The sequence below is a fragment of the Anopheles aquasalis genome, chromosome 3 (assembly GCF_943734665.1).
Source record: "Anopheles aquasalis chromosome 3, idAnoAquaMG_Q_19, whole genome shotgun sequence".
NCBI lineage: Eukaryota > Metazoa > Arthropoda > Insecta > Diptera > Culicidae > Anopheles > Anopheles aquasalis.
The window spans coordinates 47,169,064-47,181,563 of NC_064878.1; the positions used below are offsets into that span (position 1 = coordinate 47,169,064).

Consider the following 12,500-nt stretch of genomic DNA (forward strand, 5'->3'; position numbering starts at 1 on the left):
TCTTCCACGGTGCTTGTCCGGTGTTGCTACCTTCACAATCGAACGCGACCCCTCGAATTCACTCGTTGCTAGAGTGCCACAATTCTAACAATTGCTGCCTGTTTTTCTTCTGTTTCTAAGTTGCTTATTTTTCTGTTCAAATAGATTAGTTCGCCTGTCGACGAATGGCCTGGGATTCGTTTGCGTTCTGAATCCGAGAACTTGTACCAGAATTTGTAGTAACGTATCAGGTAATGGATTAGTTGTGTGCGTTTAAATAATCCGTGAAAGCGCACGGATACGAGGGATCACCTTTTTTTTCGTTTTAATATGTGTAATTCACAGTGACAAATGCGATAACGAGAGAACTTTCACGATACCAATAAATTTTAATTACATTTGAGCCTGGCTACACGAGTTATCATTCGCTATTCACGGGGAAGTTCACTTTTTTTTGTTCAAATCATTCTTCGCATTCTCGATTTCCTTCTGTACGTTACTTTTGAAACTACGCAGCGCCTGCTGCAAACGCTCCGGTGTCACTCCAATCAATTTCTGCTGCTCCGCGACCGATTTACCGCGATAGTAAGCACTGAGCACCATCTGTGCGGCCCGCCGGAGTGGATATGAATCGGCCAACCTTTGTATGAGTTGCTCGTTGTTGGCCAGATAGCGTAAGATTGCGCCTAGGACCATCTCGACCTGTATCGGCCACTAGAACTGGACGTTCTTGTACTTCTTGATCAGCTGCTGTTTCAGTGCCAGTTGCTTCCGGAGACTGTCGAGCCTCCGGAGTTGCTCTTCCTTGCTGTACTCGATACCGTGCAGCTTGCGGATGGTGTTTCGGGCAGCCTCAAGCGATCGCTGCAGCTCCAGCACCTAGTGGAGAAGAACGCAAAAAAGGTCGGGCGTTTGTAGATACAAGGAGGAAATTATTGATTTTTAGGACACCAACGAAACACCAACGAACCTTCTGACTGCACTCGGCACTTTCCTTCTGTTTGGCGGTGTTATCGACGGGATCCTTTTCGATGCTACAACGACACAAAGAGAAGTGGAAACAAAGCGAATCGCAGTGATAAGAAATTGAGAAATTGCAATCGCACGTTCTTTTTATATAAGTTTTGTTTTGTTGTCGGGCCAAACTGTCACCCCGACTAGGCGATTGTTTACCTGCGGATGATGTCGTAGACCACGGGAAGAATCTCGATCTCTACGGGCTGTATTTTTGGTTCCCCTTAAAACATGGAATCACTAATTTAGTATACTACATCATGTTGAGGTTTCTTCACCTTTTCTGTTTCCAATTTACCTGAAATGTTGGCGATAACGGGCTTCGTTTCAACGAAATCCATCGTGGCTCACGCACAAACAATAAAAAACAGAGGGCAGATTAAGTTGCGTCCACACGACAGCGTATGTTCGACGAGCGAAAAATTCTTATTTTTACGTCATTTGGGATTCTCGGAAGTGGCGCGAGTTTTCCTCCAGTTTTTCCACAGTTTTCCCATGGTTTTGATTACAAATTGTGTTCTCTACATGCAGGAATTCGTTTTGCTGACTTTACCTGTTTCCTTTAGAAACTTTGGCTAAAAAAAGGGATCCCGCAATCTTCTTTATGGAGCGCAAGTAGCGCAGTAAAGAAATTAATTGGCTTTTAGCGAGTTACTAACTTTATTTCTAACGCACATTAACTTTGTTACATGCTCTTTCAGTGGAGTTTTCAGCGCAAAATTACCAATGAATGATAATAATGCTAATAAAGTAAGCCTTGAAAACATGAGGAAACACCGAGCGACAAGATAACAGCAGCATCAACATATTTTGCTTGGGGAATTTGATTTGAGACCGATTTTACTCAAATTTAAAGCAATCGATTTTCAGAGGAACCAAATAGGACAGAAAACTACAAATCATTTGTCGTATGTTTTTAAAATTTATTTTTTTTAAACTTGTTTCAAGGAGTATTTGAACTCATAGCACAGCATTGAGAAGTTATCTTTTGCTCCTTAAAACCCACGGTTTGGATTCAAGCATTTTGTATTACTAATCCTTTATAAGATAAGCCAAAACAGACCTAAATGAAAATGTTTCTTCATTCGTTATGTGCTCATGCTCGTGCACATAGCAATCGTATAAAATACTTACAACAGTTTTCCGTGGTTCAGTACTTTGCAATTGGCTCCACTCCATAATAGAATATTGCCCCTGAGAGGACTAAACGGTAGTTTGATACTACTAATTAATTGATGCATTAGCCTCGCTCTCTCTCGTCCTTTCCAGGATGTCTCGTTTCAGGTGAACAAGTAACAGTTAGTCCGCTGAGAGCGCAGGGACACGCAGAGTAAGCTTAGGTACACAAAATGTAAAACGAAAACTCCAACCCCTGTGGGCAGCTTTTCCACCTTCCAGACAAATAACTATGCTCATCTGTATCAGCGAGCCCATTTGTCTCGAGCTTTTTTTTATCCTAGTCGAAACTTGTTGTCTCCCATTTGTCTGAAAGCATTTGCATTTATCCGGCGCTCTGTCCTAGCTCGTACCGGCAAACAGGGAGGTAGCAGGTCTTAGGCATGGGACAACTTTAATGCCGGCCCGGTTGAATTTAACTCTGTCTTTGTAACTCTGTCCGAACCGCAATCCACAGACCACCGTCTGCCCATCTTCAAATTAATCTCTAAACCAATATTGTTTGTTAGTGCCTGGTGGTCTCGTTGCCTGAGACTGTGTAATCATTATCGAGATTAATTCTATCAATGAAAACCGCGTCTCAACATCAAAGTCCAAGGGTGGGGTCGATTGGGTGAGCTGATCGAAATGGAATTGATTTGTTGTTCTGAGAACCAGGCCAACTGTCTCGCCACTTCAAACCATCGCGGCTAAATAACAAATTGCCAGCTAAAGCCACAATCACATTTTTGGTTTCCGGGTTTCTGATTCCATCCGATAAGACGCTTAGCAGTCATTCCATTGTTACATTCGCTCTACATTCATTCCTGGGCTTGTTTCGGGAGGAATCAATAAAAGGACAGCAGCACGATACGATTGATTGATACACTTTGTTAATGACACAGCGTAGGAATTCGATTTTCGATTAATACTGCCATCTCCCTTAAATGTCACCATGAAGGACAATCTCTAAAGATCATCCAGGAGCAAGAAACCAATCAACACTATTCACCGCGCTTAATGCTGTAATTACAAAGACCAAATATCAAATGTATACCATCGATCTTGGAATCCCTCCATTAAAGTGTTCCGAAGCGGAAAAGCCACAACCGATAGCTAACGCTTCCTTCAACCATCACGGTCTCTCTATAGGTGTAGATAATGGATACGGGCGTTCAATCATGTCTCCATGCGCCACGAGATCTACCACCTTTTTGTGCTGGCTGAAGATGAGACACGCTGTTTTCGGTTTTTACTTTTCTTCTTTTCAAAGGATGATGCTCAGCTCATTCGCGGAGAACCACTGAGCTGTAGTCACCAGAAAGTTTGGTTCAATAATGGAAAGTGTAAACACAAAAAAGGCACGCTCGAATCCATTACCGCAGAAAAACGACGGAAAATGCTTTCCCAAACTCAGCAAAAGACAAATAGAAATAATTGAAATTACAGAAACAGCATTCTTCGGAGACTGGCACCGAGCACAGTAAACCAGAAGACAACCCATTAACTTTGGGTAGAGATTCAGCGGGGGTTGCGGGGGCCACAGTGGCGCCAGAGTTGCTCATTTGGCACAACTCAAGAAAGTGCTTTTGAAAATCAAACATACTGGAACCTGTACAACCAGGTGGAATTTTAATCAATCTTATGGAGCAGTTATTCTTGAATTCTTAACTACAGAAATCGTGTATAGCTCACGTTCGGTATGCTGACGTCAAGTGTTTATTCAGCAGCGATGAAGTTAGAATAATTATTCGCTTCGTACGAGTGATGATAGTCCTGGTTTATAGGATCAATCATTTTAAACACGTTTTATTTCATGTATTGTGTATCGTTACAAGTACGATCAAGCAGGAATCGATTTGATAAGTGGAGAATTATTTCCGAAATTCATCTCATCGCGTCACACAAAACCGTATTACCGATTATTTCGGAAACGTGCTCCGAATACTATGGTAATGATTCTGCTGAGTGCAATAAAAGGGAATCGTTTGCGTGTTTTCCGGTTCTTCCATGTTCCGGCACCAGTTTCGTCTTTAAGAAACCATTAAAGTCACACGATTCAAGTGAGAGTGAGAAGATATGTGCTGGTTTATTGCTTAGTTGCACCTGAATGACTGAACTATAGAGGCCCTAAACTCATAAAATTCTCATTCACTCACGCGAAGTACGAACGAGAATGCTCTGTTTTTGCCTAGCGAAACCATTAGTTCGTTAAGTGTGACCTTCCGGCATTCTTCGCAAAAGGCGCAGCGCGAACAACAACAGTAGCTCTTTGATGTGTCGTTTTCTCGTTACGGATGTAGCCTGAGGGGACACGACGCTGTGTAGAATGAATTTGTAGGATGTGCCAACATGAGCTTGAAACTAGTACTGTAACATTGGAAGACTAATTGCCCACATCTGGTTTGAAGACGAGGGAATTCATCCAATCAGCGTAGAATGCAAAGGGGCAAAGTTAACATAACTTAACTTAACTTAACACACACAGTTTTTAATTGTAAAGTATTTTTTAATCTGATTCTGATGGATATCTCAAGATACCGATTGCACAGAATATTCACCATGGAATGTATCATTTGTAATATTTACAAAAACTACATTTTGAACTTTTATTTAGTTTTCATTGGGGTTTTTTTTGCAATGGTTTCATACTACCGAGAATAATGACATGATCCTGCTCTATTAAGCAAAACGGAACCTTTACAGTTGCTTAGAAATAACCACGTCTATAGAAAATCAATTTGTTTGAGCAGTAAATTACTGTTAAGATTTAATTAACACTTACAACCTTTCCTAAAAGCTACGATAAACCAATTACGTCACCGTCCATACCGATGACAAGAGAAAGTGAAAAAGCAAAAGCACATGTAATGGTCCCGTACTAAATCCCTCGACTTAACCAATCCGACAAGCTACGATGTTTGTGAAGAAGAATGCCAACATCAATGGTGTGAACGTGCTGAGCACCGTGTGATCAGCAAGTCATTGTCACCGACCATCGCCCAATCCCGAAATGCCCCCGGGAGAGAGTCGAGGCAAAACAACAAACTAATTAAAAGGCTCACTTTCCTAAATGCCAACAATCAGTCGGCAATAGTGAAGCACTTCACGCTCTAGCTACTTGCCCGAAATGATCGCTATCCCCGAAGGAGTATTGCTATACATCACTGGTCACATAACTTTCTTCGCCGGTACGTTTTGTGGCTGCCTCAACTTTGATATTCACATTACATTCCAGCAACCACTGGCGGGGAAAAAAAGAACGCGACACTCACGGAATAAATGGAGCGAGTGTTCGATTTCTTTTTGATTATTATTTACTGCTCCTACCGTTTCCCGGCTGACATATTTCCGAACTCATCATCAGTGGGTGTGGGGTTGGGGGAAAATCAAAAGTTTGATTAACAATATAACATTTCCTTTAGGTTTGCAGCGAACGAACAAACGGACCGACTTGCCTCGCACTCTGGAGGGAATTAGAAACAGCTCAAAATAAAAAAAGGGACTAAATGATGCCATCAAAAGCTGGAAAACTTTGTTAAGACTCAGCTTCCCTCCCCCTGGGAGGGGGAAGGTTCCTTGAAATGATTCGAATCGTTTGATCAAATTGTATTGCGTTGTTGGGTTTTTATGGCACTGTTTGGGGCAGTTTGGGGCCTAGTATGGTCAGCCGATGCCGTCGGTTTTGATTAAAGTTCGTGGAAAAACAAGATGGTAAAACCTATTACCAGCATCCTTCGTCCTTCCTCAGCATTCAACGCGACGCGCACTGCATGGCCGTACCGGTCTGGCTGTCCGGGATAATGAACGGAACCCCGAATGGGACCGGTGATGGGTGATTGAATTGAAATTAATTAGAAAGGCCAACAAGCTGGGGGCTCGGTTCGCTTTTGTTTCACAGAGCAGCAGGAACCGCAGGGATTTAGATTGTTTGAAAAAAAAAATGTAAATCTACCGCTGTGCTGCACCTTCGCACCAACCGGAGTGTACAAGGACGGTAACGAAACGGCATTTAGCATACGCTTGAATAGCGCTGATTATGGTGCTGCTTCAGAGAAACTGTTTCAAGATGTTGCAAGAGCTGCACGATCTGCGATTATGGACCGGACCTCGGTCATCGTGCCATGCCGTGCAACGCAGCGGCACATTGGGTTTTGCTCAGCTGCGCATAAAGCAATATAAATGCAAATAAACATTATCCCGAAGCGCACGAGAGAGAGAAAGAGAGTGAGAGTGCGGCAATATAGTTAGGAGCAGGAAGAATCGGGAATGGTTGCACATTATGCGAACCATTGTGAGGCCGATGGTTCGCAGCAACTTGCTGATGATGGTTTCGGTGGATAGCCTGGCGTGACTGGGTCGTTGGCTGGCAGGAAGGCAGGAAACTGCTTATGATTTTATATTGATTTTAAAATATTGTTTTAGCATTAGACTCCAGACCTCAGGCTGCTTACGATGGTTACATTAATGGACGCTCCATGTCCGCATTCACAACAGTTCCTGACGGATGGTCGACCATCTGTCGGTCTGTTTGGTGCCCTTTGTATGCAGATGACGGAAGCGAGCGAATTTGCTGGACAGTATATGTATGATAAGGGTTTGATTTTTATTGAAATTAAGTTAGATATAAGATTAACTCGAAAAAGCTCAAAATTAACATTTTGTCCGCATCTATCTCATCTGTTAGCGGTCGGTCTTTAACGGGAAATAGATTCTGTGCAACTGCTGCTGTTCCTAACAGGGTAGTGCATCTTCCAAGGTGTCTATCTGCCACGTGGCAGATTAGACAGAGCTTTTCATAAGCCGTTCACACTTGCCCATCGCAATCAGTGCAGTGCTTCTTGTTCAGGGTTTCATGTTGAACATCGGTACACCACGGTTGAATGAATCACTAATGAGGACGGTCTCCCGTGAAGCATGACACCTGTTCATGGTTGCGTAATTACGCAGAATAGGTCCCAATTCAAGCGGATTCAGCTGGGGCTGTGTCCCCGGCCTGGTGATGTTCGCTTGCGTTCTTGTTGCGATCTGCGAAATTATTTTTCAAAACATGCTATTTATCATTAAAGCAAATTAATGTATCAATGGTTAATTACTGGTCCTTTAGGATACTTGTCCGGTTACATGTCTTGTGAAATTTGCCAAGGATCCTTTCCTTATAGTAAATTGTTATTCACTTCACTGATGGAGTTTTTAGGCAAATAATGGAGTGCCGATTGCCCAATAATTGAACTAAAAAATCAGTGTAAAATATATTTTTTTAAGAAATCAAGCAAATATTCTGTAAACATATTGATAGATTGTTTGATTACTTGGCTTGCAAGCACGTCCCAAAGATCAAGTCCCTGTATGTTATGGGAGCTATTGATTATATTTTAACATTGGGTTTTTGTGTAACGTGATTTGAGTAGCAGAAAGCACAAATAACAGAAGTGAAAGGGAAATCGAGAACGGTTAATGAGCATAATAATAGTGACCCCGCGCGAGCGATCGACCATCTTACGATCCAACAAGTTATTAAACATGACGGAGTGCAACGAAGCGATGGAACTTCAAAGGATATCGCTAAAATTCTTCTTATCTTGTGGAAGGATCAGGCGCGCGCAAAGGGGTCCTCCAAACTTAACCAACAATTTCGCGCATTACGTTCATCCTTTAATAGGTAAGATCCTTCCTTCCTTCCCGCTGTAAGGGTTCCAAAAGTTGAGGTATACTACTCTGTTACTTCCATAGCGAAAAATTAACACTTTCCCGTAATTGACAAGCAACCAACGAACCGGTTGGCCAGTGGTTTGATATCATTAATCGCCGTACGCTAAAAGATATACTGATGTCAACATTTGGATGCACCGTTAGCCAACTAACAGCATAATTGAATTTTAATGACAAAATATCAAAACCAATTAAGCAAAACAAAGGAGTTTGGGTCCTAATTGGATAGCCAATGGAACTGCCGGGTAAATTTAACAGCTACATTAGCACCATAACTAAGCAAATTAACTATTATTATCCAACCAGTTCACCTGGTAATTGAATGTCCGCTCCTCTAGGCGTCTGCCGATTATGGTTCAAGTAGTTTACTCACTCGAATCGCACGCAGCAGTGAAGCGTCCTATAAACAGAGGAAGCGAGAGACCAACACCCAGCGCACGTGAAATGCGGTTTAGTTCATAAATTTCCAGTTCAGTCAATTACTTCTACGGCGTTCATTATTAAACAATACCGTAAGCAACCCATAACCGAATGTCTGGATAACGAGATCGTAACATTTGCAATTCGTATTTGCTGTCACCATTCGGTGGAGTAGGGTTGGAATACCGAAACGATTTACAACCAACCCGTGGAAGCGCACGTGGCCAGTGTGCTTTGTTTGGCGCGGTATCAAACATTGGCCGATTCGAGTCGGCAAAGGCAAGCCAATCCAAGGGTCTACCCTCCCGGCCCAATGCCGATCCCAAGGTGGATCATCCCATAACAAAAGTTTATTTCGAAATTGCAATCGAAACAAACAGCCGCCGGGCCAGCTGGTGAGGCTCTCGAGCGTTTTATTAGCTGTTTACAAAGTTGGGATCCCCTGGCCTGGCCTGGTGGCCTGGTGGCCGGGTTCTTATCGCCTTTATCCATCGGTTTCATTTCCGGTGCATTGAATTACAATATTTTATTGGCATTCTATCCACATGGCCGAGTGCTACGGGAAGGGGGCTAGTGGTGGTGGTGGTGGTGGTGGTGGTGGGTAAGTTTGATGGGTCCAACATTGTTGGGTTCAGTAGATGATGGGCGTAAGTTTTCGATGAAAAATTCATCCACCACAACCTCACACCGGTGGTCGACCGGGATGGGTGCACAGTACCAGTTGGACCGCTCGCTCGTCCGATGGATTGGTTATGAATTCCGTTTTGTTCAATACAGAAGCATGCTTTTGCTTTGTTTTCTGAATTACTTTTTGGCGCGTAACGAGCTTTCGGTAGGATAATGAGGATACTTTTGCGTGGTTTTTGCGTGGTTGCAAGAGGACCATTATGAGTTGGAGTAAGGAATGTAATGGTGAAAATCAATCAAATAGACATTCTACCAGATAATGGTACTCTCGAAAGGGTCGATTTATTATTTATTTACCGTAACTTTTGTTGTACGAACATTACAACACAAAAATAGAATGTATATGAATCATATCTTAAATGCTAAACACTATAAGCATAGAGCTTCCCGCTTCCTGATGCCATAGCTGTGGCGTACGAAGCTACAATGTTTGGGTGTTTTTCTTTTGTTCTTGTTAGAAGCTGTAGTAGCCCGTTTCTGAAAACATAACACATAGAGACGGCTGCAGTAACCGTCGTCGTCGGTTAAAGATCTAAACAGTTACAACTTGAAATGCTAAGCACGAGTTTAACAAATTCGACTAGCGTTGTTCCATGCGAATCCTGGTTTGTTCTTTCTTGCAAATAACGGTCTAGCGGCTCATCCCGTTACGTGCTCTACATTATGATACAAGTTAGGAGTTGTAGTTCAAGAAACACGTCGCCCAACATAACCATCCCTCCCTTGCCTTTTTCTCATTCCACCAGCCCCACAAAAAAAAAAACAAAGCCAATCGGTTCGATGGTTGGATCAAGTGTTGTTTTTCGTTGATGCTTGCGTGCGTGCGAGCATGCCTGCCTGCCTGCCGGCCCACCTGCTCCCTCATATTAATAGCTAATAGTTGTAGAAGACGAACACGACAAACTGTGCGGCGACGATAATCGATTCGACACTTCCGGCGTTTTCGAGGGATCCCCTAATCAAGCCGCTTCGGGCAGCAGAAGAAGGTAACAGTTTTCGGGGCGTCGCTAGAGCATCGCACAGTCGTCTTGGGTCGAAGTTTGCCGGTTGCTGATTACAATGGCCGCCAGTGCGGTCGCAAACTGGCGCAGACAGCTGTAGCAATGATTATTAGGACGCCCCGGTGTGGGCTATATTTGCGTGATTTGTGTGGTCGCGCCATCCTGATGGCGACCCCGGCCCCCCTCGCCTCCCTCGCCATCCTCGGCCTGCGGCACCGCCATCCAGCGGTCCAGGATGCGGGGACGGAAGAGATCGCTGAAGGTGCTGCGGAACTGGCGGCTCATCGAGCAGTAGAGGATGAAGTTGATCGCCGAATTGACTAGCGCCAGGACGTCCATCACATCGCCTAGCAGGAAGGAAAGGAATGCGGTATTAATCGCTAGTAATCACGATTATCGTCTCTCGCTCTCTCTCTCTCTCTCTCTCTCTCTCTCTCTCTCTCTCTCTCTCTCTCTGGAATGGATCTTATGATTAGTGTTGCTAATGTTCGGTCGTTCGTGCGTACGGTGACGTTGAGCGATTGCCGCATGAATGGTCGTTGCTCCTTTGCCTTGCCGGTGAAGTGGAAAACTTCATCGAGCAATGTTCCGACGGACTGGTATTAAGTAACAATCAGCATATTGGAGTCTATTAATATTGCTCGTAGGAAACAATTCTATCAAACTATCTGACCTTCGGTCACGCACAGTTTCTTTGCACCTTCAAAACCTATTTCAGTCGTTAAGCAGTGGTTTAGCAACACGGTTGAACCTTCCACATGATGACTAAGACCCGAGAGGGTCTCATAAATTAAGATCGATTCTAGATTATCGATTTTTTTTCTGTGGTATACTCTATGGTTGTAGCTTTTATCGTGACAGTGCGTAGCTGAATAAATGTTAGGTTTCGGAGGCCATGGGAGGTGTAGGTGTGACCAGATCAGTGATTGATTAAGATAGTAATGGATTGTCATGGTACTAGGAATAGCTAATAGTGTGATTGAATCTGCTGTTACTAACCAACCTCATGTTACCAGTTATACGCTATTAAAATAAAAATTCTTACTATTAAAAAAGATTCTAAATTCTTACCGGTTGTGTATTTAACTAAGATTTAATTTGGATCTCTAAAATTAAGCTACCCGCTAATTAAGCTCACTTCACTTCGCAAACAGATTTAGTTTCTTCTCTTTCCAGAGAAAGACACCCTATTTTGTATTCGAATACAAAAGGATTGTTTAGTGTATTTTTCGAAAGCAATTTATCGAAATGAAACAGACGCTGATGTTTTGCGTTCCAGTTAAACAAGTGTTTAGTGACAGAAGACACTCGCAAATCTGCACTACGGACAGACCCATGATAAAACTCGAACATTCTAGGGTGTATTCGATTATTGCGTCTTTATTCAACGTAAAGTCCGAACACGAACACGTGGGGATTTTGAAATTTTAAAACACCCTCTCGAACACCTTCTACATAATTTATTCAACAATTCATCGTAGTCACAAATCATCGAAATCATTTCGACTGGCTACCGTTCCGTGAATACTAAATCAATCGACCTTAACGACTTGGTGCGCTGGCCAAAAATTGTAGAAAACTTGAATCGCCCAGCAAGGGCCAAACATCTTGCAACAATGTTTACGAGAACACGATACACCACGAGCACAGCTGCCAGCGCGCGTATCATAAATCTTTGGTTAAACGTCTAGCCTCTCGCGTCTCACCTCGCTCCCTATTAACACCTCTGCGCGGTAGACAGTTCCTGAGCGCGCTCGCGGCAATAAATCAAAAAAGCGATCCTGCTGCTATGTTGCATTAGCAGTACTAAGCTTCAATGCAGCAATGAATGTCCAGTGTCCATGTGGTCGAACTGGACCTCACGCATAAACAGCATAAAAATAACAAAATAAATGCCCGATAAATCAACTAGAAACGCAACTCGAATATGATCGTCTGCAGCATAGCCACACCATAGTTCTGAGCAACAAAAATATGTAAAATCCATTAACACTTTCAGTTCAACCACCCCCGGTCGGATGCTGGACCAAATGGTGAATCAACATTCCTCGTTTGCTCGCTGACAAATGGCGCCGGTCGGTCATTTGGAAGTCCTCTGTTTTGCACCATTTTTGATGATGGCAAACGAGAGCCAAAGCCAGAGGACCATCTCACTGCAATCCACTTATCGGACACCCAGCACGCCGGTCGTGGACAGAAGACATCGTCAAGGAGTTGTTTGTCCGAAATGAAAGAATGAAAAGCAAAAGAGGCTCCCTGACAAATGGTGTGTCATTTGGTGCGAAAGTGTTGCCTCCTGCTGGCCAGACAAGCGATGGCATTGGCATATGCATTTGTCTTCGTAGCCATTGGTGCCGTGGAGGTCGTGTAGAAGAAATGACTCGCCCTTCCTCCATTACTCATTCATGCGGCCATCGTTTGTCGTATCGGATGTCCATCGCAAAAGAGCGGGAACGGGGCTGTCCGGAGTCTTTGTTTGCGTCTGTACAGCCCCTCCCCCGTTAGGGCAACTTCCGTTTCCGGCTTACCCAG

The 12,500-nt window shown here is 43.5% G+C and overlaps 4 protein-coding genes across 14 annotated transcripts in view; 1 reads left to right on the forward strand and 3 right to left on the reverse strand.

Annotated features, from left to right (window-relative positions):
* LOC126574726 (GTP-binding protein 1) overlaps window positions 1–382 on the forward strand; it is a 3,762-nt gene extending 3,380 nt beyond the window's left edge. Inside the window, exon 4 of the mRNA XM_050235073.1 lies at window positions 1–382. This exon is cut by the window's left edge and continues 1,184 nt beyond it. The gene's annotated coding sequence lies outside the window, so the exon portion shown is untranslated.
* LOC126574730 (protein NCBP2AS2 homolog) lies at window positions 349–675 on the reverse strand. The gene has a single exon (XM_050235077.1). It carries the CDS (start codon window positions 673–675, stop codon window positions 424–426), a length of 252 nt encoding a protein of 83 aa, XP_050091034.1. The 3' UTR covers window positions 349–423.
* LOC126574728 (mediator of RNA polymerase II transcription subunit 9) lies at window positions 349–1,393 on the reverse strand. Its single transcript, XM_050235075.1, has 4 exons — window positions 1,292–1,393; window positions 1,153–1,216; window positions 950–1,013; window positions 349–858 (listed from the first exon to the last, which is right to left on the reverse strand). The coding sequence occupies exons 1-4, from the start codon at window positions 1,332–1,334 to the stop codon at window positions 694–696; spliced, it is 336 nt and encodes a 111-aa protein (XP_050091032.1). The 5' UTR covers window positions 1,335–1,393; the 3' UTR covers window positions 349–693.
* A 7,856-nt stretch (window positions 1,394–9,249) lies between these two features.
* The window catches only part of LOC126574002 (G-protein coupled receptor dmsr-1-like), a 56,382-nt gene continuing 53,131 nt past the window's right edge, over window positions 9,250–12,500 (reverse strand). For all 11 annotated transcript variants that reach the window (XM_050233892.1, XM_050233896.1, XM_050233891.1 and 8 more), the window contains exons 3-4: window positions 12,497–12,500; window positions 9,250–10,315 (exon numbers count right to left, since the gene is read on the reverse strand). The exon at window positions 12,497–12,500 is cut by the window's right edge and continues 916 nt beyond it. In XM_050233892.1, the coding sequence (XP_050089849.1) occupies window positions 10,098–10,315; window positions 12,497–12,500 (222 nt within the window). In that variant the 3' untranslated portion in view covers window positions 9,250–10,097. The remainder of the gene's footprint in view (window positions 10,316–12,496) is intronic.

Coding starts and splice junctions, on each gene's coding strand:
- LOC126574730 (XM_050235077.1), bottom strand. CDS start 675: ATGGTCCTAGGCGCAATCTTACGCTATCTGGCCAACAACGAGCAACTC.
- LOC126574728 (XM_050235075.1), bottom strand. CDS start 1,334: ATGGATTTCGTTGAAACGAAGCCCGTTATCGCCAACATTTCAG. Junction 1,217..1,291: donor CGTTATCGCCAACATTTCAG/GTAAATTGGAAA, acceptor CCATGTTTTAAG/GGGAACCAAAAATACAGCCC. Junction 1,014..1,152: donor GTCTACGACATCATCCGCAG/GTAAACAATCGC, acceptor GTGTCGTTGTAG/CATCGAAAAGGATCCCGTCG.